Source organism: Bacillus rossius, chromosome 12, assembly GCF_032445375.1.
Source record: "Bacillus rossius redtenbacheri isolate Brsri chromosome 12, Brsri_v3, whole genome shotgun sequence".
Lineage (NCBI taxonomy): Eukaryota > Metazoa > Arthropoda > Insecta > Phasmatodea > Bacillidae > Bacillus > Bacillus rossius.
This window is the reverse complement of record NC_086339.1, coordinates 3,153,623-3,179,985: the sequence shown is the minus strand read 5'-3', so window position 1 is coordinate 3,179,985 and position 26,363 is coordinate 3,153,623. Positions and strand designations below refer to the sequence as shown.

Sequence of the window (26,363 nt, the reverse complement as noted above, 5' to 3'; positions counted from 1 at the left end):
AGGAATAAGCTAGACCCCTCTAGGGCACGCACAATTGACTTTAACGGCTTAAGAGATTCTCTTCACGTATTTTGTAAAACAGTGTGTTCATTGTTAGAAATTATAATTTTAAATTTAATGTATTTTTGTATCTTCATACATATTGCTGAAAGTCAGTTGTTATTTTAATGTGTAAAATTACGTTAACTTTTTATTGTTTCGGCCAATGAGAGACCAGGTTACAAAAGTTGATAGTTTTAGAACTTATAAATAGAAAAAAGAGTTATCTAATGTGGCGGCATATTGAAACGCAAGGGGCGTAATCCCTTTTATATTCATCCATATTTCTAGGTTTAATAGGCCATCCGAGTGTATGGATGTTTTAAATCTGCGTAATATTAAATGTATGTATTAATGAAAGGGCATATCTGGAAAGATATGTAAGTAGGAGTGCATATATAACGTGAGTAAATGATGGTCCAATTTCGCATCTTACGAGACATGGTTATAAGCTAGATGTACTAGTATTTTCTCTACATCTGAAACTATTGTAAAATTTGAGAACAGATTAACATCATTTGAAGACTTATATTGCAATCCACTTAATCGTCACGCATACACATCACAGTCAATACCTAGAGGTGATACGAGAATGGAATTTCATGTTTTCTATCAACTCAACAATAGAGCTAAGCCGAGGTACAATTTCTTAAATTAAATATTTAAATAATAAACCATATTTTATCAGTTTTCTACGATTTATGAGTGTGAGAGCATGCGCCATTATAAATTAAACTGTATGAACTATTGTTAGTGACACATGTGTGCAACCTATTTCCTGCTTGTTTTAAGTACATAATTTATACCACCTGCCAAACCGGAATTTTCAATATTATTATTTTATTAAAGACTTTCTTTTAATAACATTTTATTTTATTATTAATAAGTCTTGCGCTTCTCATACCTATAATCCTTGTCTTTCGTTTAACCAACATAATGAATTCAAGGTAATATTTGTTATTGTTGTTGTTTTCATTTGTTTTTCTTGTAACAAAGTGTATATGTTTTATGTGTGTTACCACGTTCACCAGGTGTATATGCATAAAGTAAAACTGGGCCACATACTCAATACACTGACTCCACATAACTAATAAAGTAGTGGCTATAATAAAGACCACTACAGAAAGTGGGTTTAGTACAATAAAAAAAAAACTATGTTGTGTAACACAGTTACATAGAATGCATGCCCTATATTGTCGTAAAAATATTTTTAAAAAAACTTTTCACAAAATTTCTAAAAAAATAATTTACCAACTTTCTTCTATTTCAAACATGTATGGCATTTGAATGAAGCCTGGTCAGGTACAATATCATGTGCTAACCATATTTTGCATAGACGTAGAAAACAATTGTTATTTTTATGTGAACATTAAATAAAATGTCTACAAATCTGATCTTGATAAACGAGGTTTTACTGTGCATAAATACTTTTAAACACTGGTTGACTTTAGGGCAGCCTGAATGTCCCTCGACTCAAAGACTATTAATTGTGACTCTCAAACATTTTGACACTGATGATGCTTGTGCGGATAGATCATGCGTTAAGCAGGGAAACCTAGTGCAAGCACTGCATCTGCCAAGTCGAATGTGTATAGATTATTTAATCAGCACGTATGATTTTAAAAAAAAGTTCAAACCTGAACATGTATCTCGCCAAAGTTTTCATCATTTGAAAATGCTTATGTATAGCTTTTCTACGTTTCAACTGAGTGTACCACTTATAAGAATTACATAAATTTTCATTAAAGGAATTTTAAAAAAAACTAAGTAGATGTACACTGCACGCAAGACATCTGAAATGTCTGTTCTCAAACATTAGCCACAAATACAAATTATGGCTGTACATTCTAGCAAACATGATTTTTAAAAAAACACAGTAATCACATGATTTTTGTGAATGATTTTTGCACTTGCCTGCATCAGAACTATACAAAAAATATATAGGCAACATTAAAACCAAAGTAAATATTAAAGCTGTGAAAAAAAAAACTACATTTCAAGTCATTAAAAATTTTTATTGATGGAAAAAGGTAACCTCAAAACCACTTGAAATAGAAATATAATATAGCTCTCTGTCTCAAAATAAATTCATTAAGCAAATAAATACACATTATCATTTTGCAATATTTTACTAGCTAACGTTTTTTCCATTATTATTTACAATGTCATGAAATGATTAGTAACTTCAAAATAAAATATATGCTTCAAATACAATTACAAATTATTTAAATTAATTTGCTAAGCTTTTATAAATATTTTATCATAACAATTTTTACCCTTCTATACAAATATTGTAAGCTAACAAAATATTTTAAAAATTCAACAAACTTTAAATATTTATTTTATAAAAATAAATTAAGTAATAAATACACAAAGTACAATTGTCTGAGTACACCATTACCACACAGATACAGTGTAGGCCGAAGTGCGTTGATTATAAAACTGGTTTGGGAGAAACTTACATTAAGAAAATTAAAAATTACACAATGGTGTGAAAAAGGAAAAAAAATGGCTACTTTTCTTAATTAATGTTCATGCTCTATCTGGAGATATTCTTCATATGAAATTGTACATTCTCGAGCCACCCCTTGTAGCATCCCCCGTTATGAAAACTTAACACACCAAATACTTCTTCCCGTAGAACTGTGCTTTACGTTCAAATGCCGTAGACTTGATTGGTGTGTTGATCTTGTAAAACGGATTCATTGCATACTGAAAATTAAAAAAACAGATTTGTCATGCATTTCAATTTTAAACTTACACTAAAAATTAAAATTAAGACACAAATACTAAACATTAGAAAAATATGAGGCGACGTAGCGCTCAAGAGGGCTCTGTTGAGTTTTGTAAGTGCCGTGCCGTGCGCAAACATGGAATTACAACCAGGCACGGGTCAATTACAAAATGATTGAAGGACACAAATGACACAATTACGCAGGCCTGTTCAGAGGAAGCGGCCCTTCTGCCCCTGCAAAGATCCCCGGGACTCAGATTCCAGGGACTGGTTAAGTTTCGAGATTGTTAAAACATAGGAAACCTTACAAGTTATGAGATACACGCAGATTACACTATATGGCCACAGTAATGTTTACAAGTTTTTATATATATATTTTTTTTTTGTGAATATTGAAAAGTTTTACATTAAATAATAATTATTTTCACCCGGGCCACAGGTTTTCCTCGACGACCCTGCAAGTAGGTTCTCAGTGTCTATGCAAGTAAGATTATGTAGCGAGCCTCCTAACCCCTGGCCAGTCTAGGGAACATACAGTACCTGAGTGGTTGGACCCACTACAACCACCCACATCTGACAGTCTCCAGAGACAACGTGAGTGGTCTCTGTCTGAAACAGTGAAGGAGGGTAGCGATAAACAGGACAGGTAAAGCACTTTACAGTATGGTTGGCCAACACCTAAAGATCAATATCTTTTTTTTAAATCATATTTACAACCAACCACATTTTAACGGCCCGCCTGCCTGGACACACAAACGGCATATAGAGCTTCAGAAAAAACCATGCGACTTGAAAACCGCTCAAGATATCCAAATGATGTCTGTTTACGAAAAGCATTTAAGAGGACACTGAGATTGGGTTAGTAGTTTTGTTTCTAAATTTCTTTTTTAAACTGTATTTTTAGGAGAGTGAAAATGGCTAAAACACATGCTTTCGGAATAATTTCTACGCATGAAACTTCCGCTTAAGTTCTTGAAAGCACTCAAGGGACTTGCAATACACTTTTATCTTCATTTCTCCACCGCATTATGTTAAAGTTATAGTTTCCACTCAAACCTCATAGTAGCCCTGTACACGCGCGCCAGTCCAGAAGAGACACCGCGCTAGAAGCACCAGCGAGCGTCGCACTTATCATTCCGCCTCGCTGACACATACATATACACACACACACTTGACGAGGCGGGTCCCGTAATACTTGAGCTCTTTAATTATTTGACTTAAAAACAATGTTATACAAAGATTACTTTTTTCAAATTAACCAGGAGAGGTCTTACGATCTCTTTTCTCAGGAAGCTATTTCATACACCCTAGCCCCCCCCCCCCCCCACCACCCCCCCACACACACACAAAGAGGGAAGGCTCCTCTGCAAAATATTAGTACCCCTACCACTGACTTTGGTGGGGAGTGAGACAGACCCCTCAACTAGCCCCAGTGAGATCTCCCACAGGAATCCCTTAAATGTTTACTGAAATGTGAAACAAATGTGGGCTGGAGTGGTTTGGGATCGGCCAATAGTAGAAGACACCCATTCAACAACCCACAGGGGCCGTCGCACTCGGGAGGCAAATATCGAGGGGGTTCGATCCTAAGACCCCGGCCTGCCTCAGGTTTGTGAGCTCCGAGTAAGTACCGGATTGTTTCGGAGCCCTCTCTGATTCCGGAGGTCCCGTCACCCAAAGCCTCGGTGCATGACCCTGAGTCCGACGACACGTCACCTTGATGTAGCACTCGTACATCTCCATGAAGAAGCTCTTGATGCCGTCCTCGTTCTTGGAGTCGTGCACCATGACGAAGCGCGCGTGGCCGGCCGTCACGAAGGCCGACACGTACCACTGGTTGAACTTGTCCACCGACTTGAGGTACATGCCGTTGCTCTTCCACATGTGCTCGTCCACGAGGTCCAGGGCTGCGTGCGCGATGAACTGGTTCAGGTGGCTGTGGTCCTCCTTCTGCCGACACAAAGCCGCGACCCCTACAACCACTTGCGCTGGTCTCAAACCACACACACTGGGCTCACCGATCTAACCTAGTAACCATCCACACAATATTTATATTATTTTTGATAAAGCTAACCAAACAATAAATTACCAATATATTGCAATACAGTTTAACAAAATAGCAAAGAAGATGGTAAAATTCTCGCGTTGCAACTTTGCCGTAAATAAAAAAATAATATTACGAGAATACTTTCTCTAATTTTATTTTTTTATTTTCAGAGAAGCCGCGAAGCAAGAAAATTACACTATTTTAAACAATTGCCACTACAATTCTTCAATTCATGAGTGGAAGATTCAGAGGGAATGGAGACGGACAGAGAGAGGAAGGCAGGTATTCCTTGTGAGGACGGGGCGAGTGTGGAACGAGCTTGAGGGGAGGACACTGGATGTGGGAGGAGGGAAGGACTTACGAAGGAGGCTCCAGAGGGGGGAGGAGTGAGGGTAGTTGGGGGGTGGGAACTCCTTGCCACCGGGCGGATGCCCAATTGCAGGTGTAATATTATTATATTATATATCCAATACTAGAGACGTATACTCCCGCATCAGCCTGATCAATATGATTAACCCAGCCCTTGCCCTTCACGAACCACCCAATCAGTTCCAGAGCCGACTCCACCAGGTATTTATATTCCTCTGCCTACCTTAGCTCGTAACCATTACCAATAATACACTTCCCTTGTTACAACTCTGTGACTCCACTTAACATAACTATGTTACAATTTACACAAACCTTGGGCTCCTTACTGCTTGGTGTAAACTCAATCTCAAATACTGGGTTATCTGAATGTCCCACTATTACAAAATAATAACTTCCCGCCATTACTGTCATGATAGGCAGTAATGATTAAAAAAAAAAAAACCTATTTTTCGAACTTAAATAACACAATGCATTGGCTAACTTAATACAATAGATTGTACTTATGCAAAAGCGGTACACTATATTAAATAATCCATAAGGATCATCACTGGCATATTATGGATAATTAAAATTAATAATTCAGGCAATGAAGCACTGGAAGGTTCGAAACATCTAACACATACAAAGAACTTCCTAACCTCCTAAAAAACAAAATACAGTGGCTATTATATAACAAATGATAACAATAACAGGATGCCTAAATGATAGAAAAACAGCCAGAACTGAAAAGCTTTTGTGGTGCATTGACACAAGTGTAGCGGTAGAGACGTGGTTATGTTAGGAAGTAAGAAATGGTGAAAGGTTGAAAGGGAATGGAAATTAAAACATAAACATTAAAATAAAACACTAGTCCGATTTTTTTTTCGCGTGGTAAGTTAACAGAGCTCATATCATGCCAGCTGTGTGACTGACGCTTTGTTTGCAATGAAAAATAAGATTTCAACATAGAGGGGTTTCGTTTCAAATAATAACAAAAATCTATTGAAATGATTTCATTAGCAAAAATATTTGCAGTAAAATTTGTGCATTCAATAATTGGTATAGTTACATGGTTAGAATAATTTAAAATTCTTTTTTTTTCCTTCGATTCCTCAAATACAGAACATGTAGTCCTATACATAAAATTAAGATTAAGAAATATTAATTTCACTACTAATGTGACAATTTTATTTAAGGATTAATTTTGCATAAATAAGCAGTTGCTTTACATTCCCAATTGAAGTATAATATTGACATTTCCGTTTGTTTACAAAATAATTTTTTCTTTAAGATTTGTATAATATTTTTAATATAAATTTATCGTTTCTGCATTCATATTTAGTCTCTACGATACCAGACAATTTATTCAATCTGTATCACCGTATCGAACGCAAAAGTTGTTAATGGAAAATAAACAAAGAGCTTGAGATTGAATATTTATTCGTATTACCGTTTGACGTTTGTTCTTTGAAGTTGAAGTTTAATAATTGTTTTAAATGTCGGAACATGTGAAATAAAATGTCTGTTTATCATGACGAGGTAGAGATTGAAGACTTTGAATACGACGAGGAAGAAGAGACTTACTACTACCCGTGTCCTTGCGGAGATCGTTTTCAAATAACTAAGGTGAGACAACAAGCTTGAGATGCTGACATAACCCCTATTGTCGTTTATGTTAAAATAATAATAATATATTGCAATACTTAACGTACGTTTACCGTTTATTTATTTTATAGGAGGAACTAAGGAATGGCGAAGAAGAGGCAGCTTGTCCCAGTTGCTCTTTGATTATAAAGGTTATTTACAATATTGTAAGTATCCGCGTCCATGCGTCACGTGTGCGTCCGCCATCAAGCCGAGCGCCGTAATATTGTTACAGAGGGGCTTTTACGTAAACTAAAAATAAAAATTAGTATACTATAGTAGGCCAAAAGTAGTTTTACTGTCCAAGTCTACTACAAAATTATACAATTATATTGTACATGTAATATAGGACTCGTCAAGAATATTAAACATTATGAATACGTACACATTTAAGTACAGTTATACACATAAACAAAAATGATAGTAAAAAACAAATAATGTACATCATATAATAATAATAATACATTTTTAGCATAGTTTTGCTTCCATAAAATCATTAATAGAATAAAAACTGAATTCCAACAGCAAATCTTTCAGGTGTTTTTTTTTTTTTTTTTTTTTTTTTTTTTTTTTTTTTTAATAATTTGTAAATACCTTTTTCTAACACTTGAGGTTTTCTCCTGAACAGCGTTTCAATATTGTCACTGGTTTCTGAGGATATCCTGTTTATAGGTTTCAATACAATATCAAACACGCAGACCCACACGGAAAATAAAAAAAATGGCAGTGGATGCGCCAGTGCACACACATTGTAATGTAAGCTATAAACTGTGATTCTCAGAAACCAGTAAGAATTTAGAAATACTGTTTTCAGGTTAAATACAGATATTCTCTTCTAGTGTCTGAATAAAGTATACTCAAAATTTTATATTTACTTTACGTAAAAGCCCCTGTGTAAGACTATTATCTCAAGCGATATACAATGATCCGCACATCTGTCCATCCGTCAAATATTTTCTCCTTTTGATGCTGCTAACAGCATATAAGTCTTAAAAAGTGGTGACAATTTATTTTTTATAAGTATAATAGATTGACAATCTTAAATTTAAGCAATTAATAAATCAATAACTTAATATTTTTTTTCACTTAAAAATATATTTAATTAAATTCATTTATTAAAAATGTCAAACTTAAGTTAAAAATATGGTAAATATTTACTTGGGTGGCATTTCCGTAAAAAAAATGTTAAAAATCCGAAAATACCTTTATTTTATGCTCTTCAACTTCCTCTTTTCATTATAATCGGCGGAGATTAGAAATTCCAAATACTTTAGGAGATATCAAATTTTTAAATTTCTTCATATGTAGTTGAGCGGTATTTCCGAAACAAAATGTTAAAAATCCGAAAATACCTTTATTTTATGCTCTTCAACTTCCTCTTTTCATTAAAATCGGCGGAGATTAGAAATTCCAAATACTTTAGGAGATATCGAATTTTTTAATTTCTTCATATGTAGTTGAGCGGTATTTGCGAAAAAAAAATGTTAAAAATCCGAAAATACCTTTATTATATGCTCTTCAAATTCCTCTTTTCATTAAAAGTGGCGGAGATTAGAAATTCCAAATACTTTAGGAGATATCGAATTTTTAAATTTCAGCACAAAACCAGCGCATTCCTGTGGCGTGCGTGCACTATTGTTTCTTGTTTACGTACGAGTATCTATTTTTTTATTGGATAATGATGTCACGTGATTGTTCGTGATAGGCCAGAATTCAAATGAACTAATACGTGATTATTTAGTTCAATTATTGTTTAAAACGGTGTTTAATTACCGCCTCCAACTTAGGTGTGTGTTTAACGTTTCTAATTTTAAAGTCTTATTTGTTATTTTGATAATGTTGCGCAAGTAATAAGTAACAAAAAAAATTACGTGAGTTGTTACTTTACATCCTTTGTTACGGGTTTGTTAGGTAAGGTCAGTTACATTATAAATAATTTAAAACTAAAGAATAATTAAAATTAATTCACATTATTTTTAATATCACCTTAGTTTGAAAGTATTTATAATGTAACTGACCTGACCTAATCGACCATTTTAGTTTACTGTTCACCCTCTGTCCGGGTTTGTTTGGTAAGGTCAGTTACATTATAAATATTTTAAAACTAAACAGCCATTAAAATTAATTCACAAAATAATTTTTAATGTCGGCTTAGTTTGAAAGTATTAATAATGTAACTGACCTGACCAAACAACCATTTTATTAATTACGCATTCACGATTCACGTATTCACGAACACACGGCAAAATAACAAAAATTGCGCCGCTCGAATGGTTCCACAGGTCTTGTATTGCAAAATTAAAAAATTCGATATCTCCTAAAGTATTTGGAATTTCTTATCTCCGCCGCTTTTAATGAAAAGAGGAAGTTGAAGAGCATATGATAAAGGTATTTTCGGATTTTTAACATTTATTTTTGGAAATACCGCTCAACTACATATATGATGAAATCTAAAAATTTGATATCTCCTAAAGTATTTGGAATTTCTTACCTCCGCCACTTTTAATGAAAATAGGAAGTTGAAGAGCATAAAATAAAGGTATTTTAGGATTTTTAACATTTTTTTTTCGGAAATACCGCCCAAGTAAATATTTACCAAAAATATTTTATAAAAATACTTAAAAACCTTTTATGACAGTAAAGGGTGCCAGAAATAGGTACCTTTGCTAACATTTTGAAGGTTATCCCATCCATCCGTTAAAAGTTATAGCATGGTAAGATTGTTAGGGTATGGATGGACGGATGGAATTTTCCAGGCCCTATGATTGGCTGCTGGTTATGTGATAGACAGACAGATGGATCATGGTGATTCCTACTTGATCAAAATTGTTGTTTGATCTGTTGGTTATTGTGGATTTTAGGGTATTGCTAGTATTTAATAATCATCCCTTGAAAGAACATTTCAGGGTAAATATTTACTTGGGCGGTATTTCCGAAAAAAAATGTTAAAAATCCGAAAATACCTTTATTTTATGCTCTTCAACTTCCTCTTTTCATTAAAAGTGGCGGAGGTAAGAAATTCCAAATACTTTAGGAGATATCGAATTTTTAAATTTTATCATATGTAGTTGAGCGGTATTTCCGAAAATAAATGTTAAAAATCCGAAAATACCTGTTTCATATGCTCTTCAACTTCCTCTTTTCATTAAAAGCGGCGGAGATAAGAAATTCAAAATACTTTAGGAGATATCGAATTTTTTAATTTGGCAATACAAGACCTGTGGAACCATTCGAGCGGCGCAATTTTTGTTATTCTGCCGTGTGTTCGTGAATACGTGAATCGTGAATGCGTAATTAATAAAATGTTTGATTAGGTCAGGTCAGTTACATTATTAATACTTTCAAACTAAGCCGACATTAAAAATTATTTTGTGAATTAATTTTAATGGCTGTTTAGTTTTAAAATATTTATAATGTAACTGACCTGACCAAACAAACCTGGACAGAGGGTGAACAGTAAACTAAAATGGTCGATTAGGTCAGGTCAGTTACATTATAAATACTTTCAAACTAAGGTGATATTAAAAATAATGTGAATTAATTTTAATTATTCTTTAGTTTTAAATTATTTATAATTTAACTGACCTTACCTAACAAACCCGTAACAAAGGATGTACAGTAACAACTCACGTAAATTTTTTTGTTACTTATTACTTGCGCAACAATATCAAAATAACAAATAAGACTTTAAAATTAGAAACGTTAAAAACTCACCTAAGTTGGAGGCGGTAATTAAACACCGTTTTAAACAATAATTGAACTAAATAATCACGTATTAGTTCATTTGAATTCTGGCCTATCACGAACAATACCGTGACATCATTATCCAATAAAAAAAAATAGATACTCGTACGTAAACAAGAAACAATGGTGCACGCACGCCACAGGAATGCGCTGGTTTTGTGCTGAAATTTAAAAATTTGATATCTCCTAAAGTATTTGGAATTTCTAATCTCCGCCGCTTTTAATGAAAAGAGGAATTTGAAGAGCATATAATAAAGGTATTTTCGGATTTTTAACATTTTTTTTCGCAAATACCGCTCAACTACATATGAAGAAATTAAAAAATTCGATATCTCCTAAAGTATTTGGAATTTCTAATCTCCGCCGATTTTAATGAAAAGAGGAAGTTGAAGAGCATAAAATAGAGGTATTTTCGGATTTTTAACATTTTTTTTTTCCGAAATACCGCCTAAGTAAATATTTACCCATTTCAGAGTCCTATTAATTTGGACTTGCAATGATCGGTCAGGTCCGTCTGTTTTCCAGCCGTCCGAACCTTTGGGCGGTCCGTGTTCTTATCGTAATGTGAACGTTGTACCTATGGAACTTTCTTAATCCAGCAAAATATTTAAGTGATGTTTTTGACTTTGATTTGAATTTTTAAAAAAAGGATTTTTGCTAGCCCTCTGGCATAAAGTAATGTTTTGCAACGTATTTTTAGCAAGTGTGGCTTCAAAAAAGGTGTGTTTTTGTTTGTTTTACTTTGCAGTCGGTTGGGTGGTTTTTCTGGAAAGGTAGGTGTTTTGACGGTGTAATTGATTGTAACTAAAGTGGAAGGATTATTAGGTTAGCTACCTTAAAAATGCATACTGTAAATTTATTAAAATGCTTTGATTCTTACAAAATTTGGTTTCTTCGTACTTGGTTCTAAAAACACTGTGATTATGAAGGGTTTTGAAAATCAAGTAAAATTGTAGAGTTTTATGTATTAAAAACACATAAAATCAATGTACAATTACAGTAGAGTCCCGCTAATCCGAAAATCCGCCTAATCCGAACAGGGCTAGGACGATAAAAGAAATATTTTTATAACAATTATGATTCTTGAAAAGCAAAGAAAAACAAGTTCTTTTTCAAGAAATGTCTTACATTTATTAATATGTACATAAGAAAATTATGATTTATCTATTTCTCCTTTAACTAAAAAGAAAAAATATATGATTACGTACATAGTACTTAAATATTTATGTATTTATATTATGCTAAATACGCTAAATAATAAAAGTGTGTTTTGTGTCTGATCTTTAATATTTGACACATCAGATGTTTAATAGCCCACGCCTCATAAAGACTATAAATGGCATTATATAAGAAAATTCCGCCTAATCCGAATTTTCGCTAATCCGAACAGGGTTCTGTCCCAATTAGTTCGGATTAGCGGGACTCTACTGTATTTAAATCAATGTTAATGGTGAGAGTGACTTCAACAATTTTAATATTTTGTTTTATAATGAGTTTCGTGCCACAATATCCTTGTGCTGCATTGCTCTCACCACATACAGTTAGCTTAAACATTAGTGTAAATAGAATAATGCCTTTTTGTGGGATAATGAAACAACATAAGTCGTCCCTACTCAAAAAACCATTTAAAGAAGGAAAAAATATGTCAGTCATGGGGATTTAATGTGTAATATGAAATCATTTCTACGTCAAATGTACGCAAGAAAATGATTTTGGTATTATACCACCAGCATGTCGGTGATGCGAACCCATAATTTTTGCCCCTACCAATAATGACTTTAAAACTAGAAGAAAATAAGTTTTTTCATTGAAAGAATGAAAAAAATTATTAACTTAAATCTACAAATAATCAACATTATCTCTAATAAATCAATAACCTGACATTTGAAGAAATTCACATCGTAAATAAATAAACAAAAGAAAATAAATAACCTCAACTTATCTACCTACTATAAAAGTATTCAATACTCACAATATGTACCGCACAATAACGTTAAAATTTCCTTGGGAAATAAAGATAAAAGTAGAATAAATAAAGTTTTATCCTTGAAATATAAAAAAAAAATGAACACGCCACATGACCATGTCGATGACGACTTGCATGAATTTACTCCCTATCCAAACCTTCCTATAGAAGTTTTCACTTCAAAAAACTTGTGTAAGCTCTCCGGTCGAGAAACGCCCTGCTGTATAGCGTAATGCCTACACAATCAGCGTGGCCGAGACGGTAGTGATGAGTGTATATGTTTCTCTATAGCGTAATGGTTAGTGGATGATCAGCGTGACGAGTGTGGTGCTCGGCAGGAGGACTTCGCGGGCCAGGAGGAGCGCGGCGAGGCACTTGGCGAGGGCCGGCGGCTGAAGGAGGCGGCGTAGCGATGGCGGGGCGCGGCAGGGGCGGGCGCGGCGGGGGGCGAGGCCGGGTCAGCATGTCCTTCAGCACGGAGCAGCTGGGCTTCGGCGCGGGGGAGGCACTGCCGGGCCCCACGCTGCAGCCCCCGCCCGTCTTCCCGCCCATGGTCAACAGGTGAGTTGCTCAAGAATATACCTGGGCCCCTTACACATTGTTTTAAATTCAATTAGCATTTTGCATTTTATATAGTTCATTAAAACTATTTTTTAAGTCCGATCATAGTTATCGTGATGAAGAAGGTAACGTTATTTTTCCCTCAGCCGTACATCATCGTGGTGCCTTTGAACATTGCTTAGATGGCGTGGTGGCACATTCCGGGTACTGGATAGAAGTTTAGTAGATGGGGAGCCACCCGGAAAAGAAGTCGGAACGTTCAGAGGGGGTAGAATTCAAATTTTAAAAAAAAAAGGATTCTAGTACTTACCAATTAGGTGTGCTCAGAATATGTCCTCAAGACATAAGAAGATGGAGATGTAGCACAGGACACAAAGTTGCAGATGTTGATGCGTAGCATAGCACACAAAAAGGTGACAAGAATTTTATGGTTGATTAGTAATTCTCTTTAAGATGATGCAGAATGATGTCTTTTGGTAAAGAACTCTCTCTTAAGGTGACTACATTGTATTTAGTAAAATGTTATGATAATCGCTGAAAACAGGTAAGGTTATTTTCCATGGAAAATCACCCAATTTCAATTATTTTGGTTGTTGACTCGTTTTTAAAAAATTTGAAATTTTGTCACATAAAAAGTACATATTCCAACAGTGCAAACCTGATGGTACTGATTTTTATTTGCCACAATTTTGATTTTACAGACCAAAATGGCTGCTGCAGTGTACCAAAATTTACATTTTCAAGCCTTTCTTATGTTTAATATCTTAATATCTATAAAATAAATGAAGTCATGTGCGATGTCATTGCAAAGAGGAGATTTAGGGCTATTAATAATGTCATTAAAAATAAACAATGTTGTTTACATGTCTTTTATTTATTTATTTATTTATTCAGTTTTTGATCTGTATATCCCATATGGAGGTAAGGACTCCGGGATATAGAACAAGTCAATTAATACAAATATATACATATATACAAACATACTGTACAACCACAAAAACTAAATATTGCAGAGTACTTTTACATTTCAAAAGTAAGAAAGAGAGAAGAAAAAAAACATGGGTACATAAGAAATAGTATAAACTCAAGTCTAAGGCTCAGAGTGAAGAGTTAGTTTAAAAAACTCAATATATTTCTCCTCGTTTTGTGATTGATTTAAATAAGTTTTACCAAGAGTTTAACTTTCTTATGTGTTATTAGGTCAAAGAATTCTATCAGAGAGTAGGAAGGATGTTCTAACAGAACTTGTTTGATTGTTCTTTTGAATATAGATAAATTGGTTATATTTGTGACATTTTGTGGCAATAAGTTGTACATTTTTATGCCTATGTAATTTGTGCCCTTTTCATACTGACTGGTATTATGAACTGTTATCCTCAATTTATTGGAGTTTCTTGTGTTGTATAAATGAATATCTAGATTTTTTTGACAATAGCGTTTCTCCTTATGCATGAATAAGAGTATTCTTTGTATATACTCGTTTATGACTGTTAAGATTTCAAGTTTTATAATTTTTGTTTGCAGTAAGCTGACATTTTGTCATGTGTCATTATACGAATAGCTCTTTTTTGTAATTTTAGAATTGTTTCAATTCCCACTGAGTTTCCCCAGATTTCTATAGTATATGTCATTATAGAGTGGAAGTGAACGTAGTAGACAGTTTTTAATGTTTCAATACTAACTACTATGTCTGCCAGTCTTCTTAGTACATAGCAGGATACACTTAGCCTGCTAGTAACAGAGTTAATATGGTCTTTATACTTTAGCTGTTCATCAAGTTCACACCAAGGAATTTAACATTTGATGTTCTAGTTATAATATTACTGTTAAACTTTAATTCAAACTTTTCTTCTACTGGATTATGTCTGTTCCTAAAATTTATACAATTTGTTTTAGAGGTATTTAGTACAAGTTTATTTGCTTCCAACCAGTGATTTAGATGGCCAAGGATTAAATTTGCTTTAGATACGATGTTGTCTACATTTTTACCTTTCACTAGTATTGAGGTGTCATCAGCAAATAGCACTGTGCTGGCTTGTGGGATGTTTAAAGGCAGGTCATTAATATACACTAAGAAGTAAGAACAATAGGGGTCCTAGGTTACTACTTTGAGGGACTCCATGTTTAATGATTTTCCATTCTGAGAACACTATTTTGTTGTATGATTTTATTTCCACTCTCTGTTTACGGTTGTGCAAATATGAATTGATTAGCTCAAGGGCTTTCCCTCGGATACCGTAATGATTAAGTTTTTCAAGCAATATTTCATGATTAACAAGATCAAAAGCTTTAGACAAATCACAAAAAATGCCTAGCGCTGTGTTACCACTATCCAAGATTTCGAGAGCTTTACTAGTAAAATTATGTATAGCATTTATTGTCGATTTGTGTTTTTGGAAGCCGTATTGATTACTGTTCAGAATTTTATAGCCTGTGAAGAAGGATGATAGTCTATTATAGAGCACTTTTTCGAAATTTTTGGCAACAATTGGTAATAAGCTAATGGGCCTATAGTTTGCTGCCTCTAGTGTATTTCCCTTTTTATAGACAGGTAGTATTTTTGCTTTTTTAAACAATCTGGTACAATACCTTCCATAAAAACCTCATTAATTAATAGTTATAACGGCTTAGCAATGTGATGCCCAGCAAGTTTTATTATTTTGTTAAATAAGCCATAGACGTCTGTCAAATTTGAGCTTTTTAATTTTTTATTACTTTTAATATTTCCTTTAACGATGTTGGGTATAGGTAAATTGATTTATTGTTATATGGGCAGTTAATTTTCAGGTTTTCAATAGCATTTGTTATTTGACTGTTAATTTTAGAGTTTAATGAATTGGCAACATCAGTAAAAAAACCTGTTGAATTCTAAAGCAATCTGGTCACTGTCATGATTTATTTTACCATTTCTTTCCAGATTATTTACTTCTTTTTCGATTTTAGTGCCCCTGCTTGGTTCAGAATTAATTATTTTCCATGTAGTTTTTATTTTATTGTCACTTTGAGTGATCCTGTTTTGTATATTCTTTCTCTTTGCCAGTTTTAAAACTTTCCTGTAAATTTTTTTATAGTTCTTATAATATTACTGAAATTTGGTGTTGTGACAGTCTGTTTGGTTTAGGTTTTTGGTCAGTCCTAACTTGTCTTATTGGAAATTATGCATTAGTAATGTTTATCAATTTATCTATCAGTAATTTAAATTTTTGTTCAATGGTTGTCATTTAATCAATATTAAGCCAAGTTTCTTTACCTAAAATATCTAAGAATGTTTTTTTACTATGTTTGTTAATGCATCTGTATTTTAAATATGTAGTTAAATTTTATATCAGGTAGATGTGCTGATTGCACTCTAATTACCTGAGCCATATTATCTGAAAGTCCATAATCTATGACATTACTTGTAAGCCAGTTATAGACACGAAAGTTAACCTTGAAACTGACTTTTTGTTAATTTTCAACTGCTGCTACTTTGTTTCAAAATTTAAAAAAAAAAAAATGAAACCTTGAGGCAAGTAAGTCTACGTGGAGTACTTGGCAATGATACATTATGATTATGAATGATGTAAAATGTAAAAGAATGTACTCAATCCCTTCTTGGTGAAAAAAATTCCTTAAGTTTGTGTTAGGCCCCATCTGGCAAGCGTGTACCTTGTGATTTGATAAACGAGTAGTCCTTGCAGTGAGTGTTTGGGAACAACCGTGGTTAGCAAGGTGGTTTTTTTTTTCTCTTTACTTTACTTTATTAGCAAACTACACGGAAGCATTTTATGTGGTCATATCTGAACTGACCCACCCTTAATTGTATGAGTCCAATATTGAGAAGTCTGTTCGTATGATGGAAGAAAAATACCCACAGAAATGATGAGTTTTGAAAACGGGAACCTTCGGTGCTAGTCACATTTAAACAAGTTGCGAGACGTTTCTTAGAGTAGTGACGGAATGCAGAGGTGTGTTGGTGAGGATGATCGGCCTCCGGCCTGAGCGCGGTGGTGCGACTGTGGACAGGCCCGTCCCGCTGCAGACGAGCCCCGAGACAGACTACCTCCTGACGCTGAAGCGGGACCTGGTGCAGTTCCTGCGCGACTCGCCGGCCTACCTGCAGCAGGAGGAGAGCAGGAAGGACATAGAGCGCTTCTCGGACCGCTACCAGACCCTGTCGCACGCCCCCCAGGAGCTGGAGCTGGACTGGGGCCGCCTGCCCCGGGAGCTGCGCCCCGCGGCCCGGCCCGCCCGGCCCGGGAAGCGTCGGGGGGGCAGGCCCCCCGGGGCCACGCCCGCCAAGAGGCCCAGGAAAGACGTGGACGTCGTCGGCAAGTAAGCACTCGCTCTGTCCGGTGCGGGACAATCCACACCCGGCAGATCACTACACTAACGTTTATTATCTTTAAAACCAGGTGAGCGACTATCTACATTTGATCGTGCTTTGATTCATTAAATAAATGTACAGCTGATTCACCAATTTTTGTTCTTATGTTTAGTCAATTATGATGAGATGGGTTTCCAACCATACATGACTTTTTAACGAAAGTATAGACTGGTTTCAAGAAATTAAAGAAAAACACTACTATGAAAAATATTACTAATACAGTTCGTTAATTAAAATTATGTCAATATCCCTGTGTTTTACAGGTACTGGAGACCCCTTTTCAATTCCTTGTATGCAGTGCCCAATTCTAGACAGCTTGCGCTCCGGGCAGATTATCTTTAGCCGCCCCCTTTCTTTTCCAGTTCCCCACAAACATCATAAAATTTTAAAAATTCAAGCTTATTTATCATCTAAATCACGACATAGTATATAAAAATGTCACTTCCTGCTGTATGTCCCCATGTATGCTTAGATCTTTAAAACTACGCAACTGATTTTGATGCGTTTGAAGGTTTATATGTATAATACATGCGTAATACAGTAGAGAAACACTGATAATTTTAGAGATTTCTAATTTGATGTCGTTAATAAACACATTTTTTTTGCTCTTACATTGCAAATGCTGGCTGAACCCTACGAGATAGATCAAAATAATGTACTACAGTATTGTACACGTTAAAAAGGTCTACAAAAAAGTCCGCGATGGTATACATCTATCTCTTAGGGATAACCCACAATAACCATTTTTTTATCCGTTACTTCTTACAAGAAATAATGGCTTATTTACGGAGCGATTTGAAGCGTTACAGCACTAATATCCGATTAAGTACCTTAAATACATTGTGCATTTTATATGGATCAATATGGCCATTTACAGCATGTAATTTAAATGAATATTTTGGAAGATATTACAGATTTAAAATGCAGGGACATAGCGGTTGCGGCGGTACCGGCCAGGGGAGGCCGGTATGTAAAGACATTCTGTAGTATTTTTAGTATCAGCATTGCACCCGTGCAAAGCCTGGGCGGGTCGCTAGTGTCCAATTAACACGGACGGTTACAGTTACGCGTTGTCGTGTTGTGTAACCCTAGAGAAAAGAAAAAACCTTGTACCCCTCTTAGCCAGTGGCCCTCTGGGGTTTTAGTTTACCTAAAAGAAAATTTTAAGTTTTACTGATTAATAAAGGTCCCACAGTGAACCAGACTCCGCATCCCTCTCTCTACAGTTCCACTCAGATCGGACGCTAGAGGGGCGCCCCCTGTGCGCTCTCCTTTTCAAGAGGCGCCCCCGCCCCCCCACCCTTGCAGAGTTTTCCTGCCCAAGATGCGAGGCCTCCCCCACCGCGGTAATTTGAAGAAGAAAAAATATATATATATTTTTTTTTTAAAAAAAGAGATACTGAAACTAAGGTTATGCATTAAATTTAAACGACTGCATTTAAAAAAAGAAGAATAAGGAAAGGAAATTTTGTTTATTGATTTATTTTGGTTCCGGGCTGTGGAAACCTCGGATGTTGGTCGGGGGTCGGCTCCAGTTGGGTGCGACGTGCCCGCAGGCTGGAGGAGCTGGAGAAGACGGACGCGCCCGCCAGCGACGCGGAGGAGGAGGCGGAGCAGAAGGAGGGAGACGACGAGGACGAGGCGGAGGAGAAGGAGGACTTGGAGGAGGAGGACGTGGACGAGGAGATGGACGAGGGCACCGACTACAGCAAGATCTACTTCGACAACGGGGAGTCGTACCTGGACGACGAGGAGGACAACCTGGACGACGGCCCGGTGTACTGAGCACCGGGAACCCTCGCTTGCGAGTCACTGTCGGGGATGCATCAGGTTTAACATTGCTTTCACTCGAGACTGCACAGTCTATTTTATTTTTCTTTCTCACACACACACTGATCAGTCATACTTCTTGTTCTGCATAAATCTTGCACCCTATCCCCAACAGCACAATTGCCCAAACAAATGAACGGGCAACATGTGTCTTTAGCGCCTCCCGTCTCGTACACACAGTAAAGCCACATCAAAAAGCTGTCTCGCAGCCCGGGTGGTAATATTCAGTTTCTTTGCCAACGTTTGTGAACATTGAACGTAATTGCGTGACCGAAGGCTGGAAATGCAGATCTTAAATTTAAAAAAAAAAGTTTGAAAATAGGTGCCTCACAGATAAATTAGCAATTGGTTAGTGTTGATAACTGCTGCTATTGATAGCAGGGAATGTGTCACATGTAGCATATACCGTATTGGTCCGAATATAAGGCGACCATTTTTACATAAACGAGAGATGCAAAAATTGGAAGTCGCCTTATTTTCGCACCCAAGACGTCAGAACCGCAAACATTAGTTCCAAGCTGAAAGCTACAGTAGAAACATTGTTTAACAAAACGTTCACAATTTTTTATATTAACTAAAACTTTGTTACCTCACACGGGGAAAAACCATAAATCCACCTAATATTGCAGTAATTGACAATTGTTTGAAGTTGAAAATTAAAATATTTGTTCTTGAGTAAAAACGTGAATGTTGAAGCATCTCAAAATGGCAACCTTTTATTTCACAATTCATATTTGTACTTTGTGTACAATCGCGTGTTAACATTTACGGTAATTTTTCTTCAGATTTTTAACGGAAATATTTGTACTAAAACATCACAGTTATTTTCAGAACGATTGTTTACGTTTACAAACATTTGGGATGTAATGTTTGGAAATTCACGGCTGCCAACTGTCTTTCCACAATATTTCTTTGTTGTAAAACGAACATTGCCGAACACGCACGAAGACGCCATATTAATAGGAATTTGGTACGTTGCTTCAAAAGCTATTTTAATAATCCACTCTTTATTTATGTAAAAACCTTTCATAATTATAATAGATTATTCTTTCAAATTCATAGAACAGACTCTCTCTGTCAGAGAGTAATATGGACAAATATACGCGGTCACGTAACCGAAGTTATTCTTGGCCGTATGCTTCATCATGTCAGCTAGCCACTTGTTTTGTTCCGGCAAGATGCATTCTTTGTTTGCTTTTTTTACGTTTAACACACTACTAAATAGTAATACGCCTTGTTCTGTGGTAATATGTAGCTTAAGTCAAACGGAAAGTTAAATGCTGTATTTTAAGAGGGATTAATAGCCATTGTAAAAATTTTAAATTCGTAGATACAGTAAACTGTGAAAAATGAACAATCACACATTGGTGGAACGGCGGGGAACGAGCCCTAGACAAATAAACAGCTCTGAAGATGACAATTATGCAGCTTCATTAGAGTAAACATACGAAAAGATTTCTAGTGTAATACTTAAAAATGTAAATATTTTCTAATTGTTTTCTTTTGACTTTTAGGGTAGGCCATTCAAACTTATTTTAAATAAGTAATGTGATAAATATAAATTAATTGTTATACATAAATGCAAAAACAATTTATCAACACAAAATGTATGTCTAATGAATTTTCACATTAATTTATACCAAAAATTATTTTTACATTTGTTTGGCCTCCTGAAACTGCAGGTCGCCTTATATTCGGGGTCGCCTTATATTCGGGCCAATACGGTATTTGTGTGTGACTCGCAGGTGATGTAGTTAAGTACACACCACAGCTAAAGTTGAGTTTCGAGCTTCTGTAGACTTCATCATAAATTGTGTGTGTTTTTTTCTTTCTTGTTTCTGAATATTATGAAGCTTAAGAGTGTAATATTTGTTGTTAAAATATATTTCTGAACTGAAAATAACTGTAGTAATAAGCTAATAACCTTCTCCTCCAAGGGTATACCAAGGGGAGGACTCACCCCTTCGTACATGGGCAGTTTGCTACACTGCGTGGACCTTGTATTCACATTTCCAGTTTCACAGCTAACGTACATTTTGACAGTGTATTTGTTGTTTGCATATCATTTTCTCCATAAATTACCGTTAAGAAAATTCTAAAGGTACCAGAATAATGTACTTATGAACGGGATAAATTTTATTAAAAGGCAATGCATAATTGTTAGAGATGGTGATTTATAGCATTTAAAATACTGTATTTACTCGCACATAGGTCGCCATCGCAGATAGGTCGCACCCATAATTTGAGGTTTTGAATTTGGTATTTAAGATTCCCCCCATATAGGTCGCACCGGTAATTCATTACACATATGCATTGGACCACAGTAAAAAAAAAATTAAAAAAGGGCCGCAAATTGATGGAAATTTACCGTCAATAGCGCGCCGTGTGCGGAGAAAGGTCATTGTACTCGATCAGCTGTTGTCACGGCGCGCCTGCCGGCTGGCTCTCTCTGTTCGCTGAGCTGCGCATGTGCGGTATAACTCACTCAACGCTCCGCCCAGACTCGTGGCGTTCCATCAGCAGCCAGCCAATAGATGCGAGCTTAGCGGAAAAAATATAAGCTCCACCTCCCGTGTACCAGTTTTGTCCAGTTCTAATACCAGTTTATTGGTATACGCACCAGTTTTCTCGCTGCTGTGACATGTTCAAGTTTACGTTCATCTTGATGTCTTGATACCAATAATTAATTAATTATGATCCCCAGGAATAAATTGTTAGTTTAAAAAATATGCGTTAACTGTACAATACTTCCGAAATTATAAAATATGTATAAAACAGTTACCAAGACTCCGCTCATTTTATCTTGTGAAGTTTGTCTCGTACCAGTATTTCGGCTAAGTTGTGACATAAATACAGTACAGTCAAACCTCATTAATACAAATCCGCTTAGTACGAAATTCCCGTTTATGCGAAGTACTTTCACAGTCCCAGAAAATAAAGTATGCTTTCCTATGTTATTTAGTACTTTTAATACGAAATATGGTTAATATGAATTACGAAGTTGTTTTGATCCCTCAAGTAGCTGTTAATGTGTATAAGTAAACGGTAAATACGAATTTCCCCGCCGAAGTCTAAAGTAAATCACGTCTTCATAACCGTCATGTAAACAAAGGTTTCTCCAAAGATACATGTATGTATCCTACAGCGCAAAATGGTCGAAAAACAAGATGAAAAGTTCAACTCTAGTGGCGATGTTAGTAACTAAACTAGAAAAGATGCCATGTTGTAAACGGAAAACGAAAAGGAAAGTACTCTATCCCTTATTAATATTAGTCGTCGTAAGTGTACGTACGTAGAAGTTTAAACAATCTATGGAAAAAAGTTCTGATATTTTCCATTGTTTACGCACGTGTGTCTTAACCTCAAATTTGAGTGTGAGTTGTTGTGTAATATGACTGCGAAACGTAAACACAACGACCTTACATTGCAATTTAAAGTTAAAATTATCTAAGAAGTAGATATTGGAGAGAGAACGAAAACTGAAATTGCGAGAGAATTTAACATCCCGCAATCGTCGTCTACAATACTAAAACGTGAAAAGATTGAATCGGCTTTAGCGAGTTCGTGCAGATTATCAACAAGAAAAAGAATGCGAGGCCCAAAACATCAAGAAATGGAAGCTACCTTGTTGCAGTGGTTTGAAGAAATGCGTGTAGCAAACTTGCCAATTTCTGGACCTATGATTCAGAAGAAGACAGACTACCTAGCATTGAGGTTAGAAATTTCAGACTTCAAGTTCAGCAATGGTTGGCTACAACGGTTTAAGGATCGCATCAATCTTGTTGCCAACAGTGCTGTAGCCACATTGGAAAATGTTCTCTCAAATGTTGATGATTTTGGCACTGAAACACTTGTGGCCTTTGATAAGCTTTGTAATGTTGTAAAGAATGCCTATAGGAAAAAAATAGTGCAAACCAGAATTGATGCTTTTTTAAAATCAAATGTTTGAATAGAAAATGTGTCATGAATGCAAGTTTATTGAAGTTTGTATTATCATTTATTCTGTAAGTGTTGCATTATGTTTGTTTTCTTCAGTGTTTTCAAATTGTTATGCATGTAGTGAAGCCAGCTTATACTACCTTCTACCAACAGTGTATATAATTTTCTTTATGGTTGTAAATATAGGCATTTAAAGTTCAATCAATTTTTTTTGTCATGATATCCCAATAGTTTGGTTAATACAAACCATCATTATTACAAAGTGCTAAAATTATGGTCCCTTCGGGTTTGTAATAATGTGGTTTGACTGTATCAGAACTTAACAATCAGCCACGTTTATACATTCGTGAGTTTACGTTTTTCCCTCATGCATTTTAGATTGTCTCCTGCTATAATTACTTGGACTTTTACACGCCTAGGCTTAAATTATTACATGTTTAGAAATAAAAACAACTTTTCATGTTATAAAATATGTATTTTTTGCGATTTAAAATGCTTATTGCCGATTATAAACGTTACGTTTTTCACTATGTTTTTAGGCCTACTAGCTAATCTCATCTACTCTTAAAAGTACCCACGGTATTTTCTGGTTGTTTATGGTTGTTACGTGACGTAAATAGCGGGATGGATTCGATTTTTGAGACGTAATTTGCGTGAAAGTATTGTATTGGACTAAATTGGAACTAAACAGGACCTGAAGAATGTAGTGCAAATAACGGTAACGTAAATAAGGGGTTTCGCTGTATGTGTACATTGTAAATAAATTTGCCTATACCTATATAAACTTCTTTTTAGCATTTAAAGCAAAATATTGCAAAAAATATTCCTCTAAAGTTTTTAAAAATTTTTCTTCACATATAGGTCGCACTTCATTTTTTCCCCATCAAATCTGGTAAAATTGCCGCGACCTATATGCAAGTAAATACGGTAATAACATTTAGCATTTTGAATTTGAAATTTAGCATTTTGTAGCATTTTTAAAAACAAGATTTAGCCAATTCTCTCAATTTACATTACTGAAGAAAAGTATATTTTTAAAAAGCATTAAATAATACACATATTCATTATTAACAATCACAGAAATAAAGATCTAGCACAACTACAAAGATAGCCCATCTTGGCAGGTTTCCAAACAACTTTTTATCACTTATGAGTGCAATAAACTGAATACTTAAAATTACAATAAATATTTTTTAGCCGTGTTCATGGCCATAGTTGATGTAGAGTGCACAAATAATGTTATTGAAACTCGTTTTTTTCAATTTTAGCCTTCTTTTGCTTTTGATCATGCCAGAAACTGTTGCTTGCTGTTTTACAGACTTTTTTTCTTCATCCGATTTCTCGGTGAATCTTTTTTTTGCAGCCTGATGTCCCTCAGATTTAATGTGCTTTTCAAGTACATCTTTTTTTTTTCCACTCCAGGCGGCGATTACATAAATTGCACATTCAAATATTCGTATCACTTTCGTAGAACTGTTCACTTTTGTATTCATTTATGCGATTGCGAATGGAAATTACGTTCCGTCCCATTTTTACCACGAGAAATAACAGTATACAACACATTCACGAGTATGCACGTATTTGTAAACACACCACCTTCCACAGACTACACAAGCACGCGGCTTTCACGTGAAATACAGCCAGAAAATGGGAATTGTTAGCGCGGCGAAGCAGAGATGTCGCAATATGGCGGCCTAAATACTTGTGCTCTGCAAGATGACGGACACTCTTCCAGCTAGTTGTTCTTTGCTTTGTTTACAATTGCGAAGCACGAATGGCCATTTTTCATTCAATATTTATGAACAATAGTGTTGTGAATGACGTGACAATAAGATACTGTGCTGAATACGCCATAAAATGGATGGTTTCTTTTGATACTGAACTGAAACGAAATACAATCGGTAAATAAATTGTGTAGAGTGAAAACGAATCAACGTTTTTTACCTTGATTTCGCATTTATCTCGGAATAGTCTAGATTTCGCATTTTATAGCGGAAAAAAATATAATTTAGCATATTTTCGCATCTATTTCGCGAAAACGAAAAATCACCATCCCTAATAAATGTATGTATATCCAACTTATTATGCAAGATACTTCCTTAAGAGTAATTTTATTAAGAGTGTTTTACTAACAAGTGTGCTAAATGCTCACATTGCTTGCCTGCTACTGGGGGAAAAAACTGCATGACCTTGGCATTAGCAACAGTTTTAAATTATGTTATGAGTATGTATTTACTCAGCAAAGTTGCTCTCATTGACTTATGTTTGAGGGGGCACAATGCCCAAATCCGTAGCCACCAGCAGACTTTCCACTCTAGGCCACCCCGTACCAGTAATGACACCATGATTTGGATATTAGGGGATGGTGACATCAAAGGAAGATTTGATGAAAAGCCTTGGGTTGTAAGTGTAAATGGTATTGTTTTGTTTGGGCGTACTTCAGATATTTCAAGATGGTAGACAGAATTGCAAAAAATTGTATATCACCTTGAGCAAGAATCAAACTTGGACCTTGTCTTTGGGGGAAAATTTTAAAATTTAATTATTGTATGTAAGGTCACATCTGAAGATATTGGTAAAGGTGATCTCTAAGACTGCTCCAGGGAGGGGGGGGGGGGGGGGGCTGTGTCTGTGTCTAGAACTACTTTCCCATCTGTTTGCTTTCAAATTCTTTCCATTTGTTGGTGGGAATGACAGAATATAATTTTTTAGGAGTTTGGGGGGGAAGGGTTAGGATTTGTAAATAACCTCCCCCTCCCTGCTAGATGTGTGGTGGCATCTTTGTGGTAGGATTATGATAAAGTGGGGTGCTGATGAGTTATACCTATTCAACATGCCATCTTTTGGGTCTTAGTCACATTTTGTGAGACTAGAAATTGTGGAGGTTGAGAACCTAGGACACACCCCTAGAAAAATTTAACTATCATGTATAATATTTAATTTTCTGTGTTATATTTCTATAATTAAGTTGGTTTGCAGAGCAGGTAGTAATATTACAAAGATCAAAGGTTTTTTTTTCTTCTATCATAATTAACAAAAATAATTTCATGGTCTGAAAACCAATGTAGGATATTAATTTTAGCTTCTTCTTAACAAAAATTCGGTAACTATAATTTTCAGCCAACCCCCAGGGCACAGAAGCACA

The 26,363-nt window shown here is 35.4% G+C and overlaps 3 protein-coding genes across 4 annotated transcripts in view; 1 reads left to right on the top strand and 2 right to left on the bottom strand.

Annotated features, from left to right (window-relative positions):
* LOC134537381 (uncharacterized) overlaps positions 1 to 26,363 on the bottom strand; it is an 843,397-nt gene that overhangs the window by 283,796 nt on the left and 533,238 nt on the right. The gene's annotated exons all lie outside the window — the stretch shown is intronic.
* Positions 2,156 to 5,855, bottom strand: LOC134537368 (trafficking protein particle complex subunit 2). The gene is made up of 3 exons (XM_063377724.1): positions 5,502 to 5,855; positions 4,490 to 4,723; positions 2,156 to 2,751 (listed from the first exon to the last, which is right to left on the bottom strand). Exons 1-3 carry the CDS (start codon positions 5,598 to 5,600, stop codon positions 2,653 to 2,655), a joined length of 432 nt encoding a protein of 143 aa, XP_063233794.1. The 5' UTR covers positions 5,601 to 5,855; the 3' UTR covers positions 2,156 to 2,652.
* Positions 6,706 to 19,679, top strand: LOC134537367 (DNA-directed RNA polymerase III subunit RPC7-like). 2 transcript variants are annotated; one of them, XM_063377723.1, is made up of 4 exons: positions 6,706 to 6,794; positions 12,861 to 13,083; positions 17,089 to 17,397; positions 19,006 to 19,679. In XM_063377723.1, the coding sequence occupies exons 2-4, from the start codon at positions 12,935 to 12,937 to the stop codon at positions 19,232 to 19,234; spliced, it is 687 nt and encodes a 228-aa protein (XP_063233793.1). In that variant the 5' UTR covers positions 6,706 to 6,794; positions 12,861 to 12,934; the 3' UTR covers positions 19,235 to 19,679. The 2 variants fall into 2 exon arrangements, with proteins under 2 accessions (XP_063233793.1, XP_063233792.1); XM_063377722.1 differs by lacking the exon at positions 6,706 to 6,794 and adding an exon at positions 6,905 to 6,979.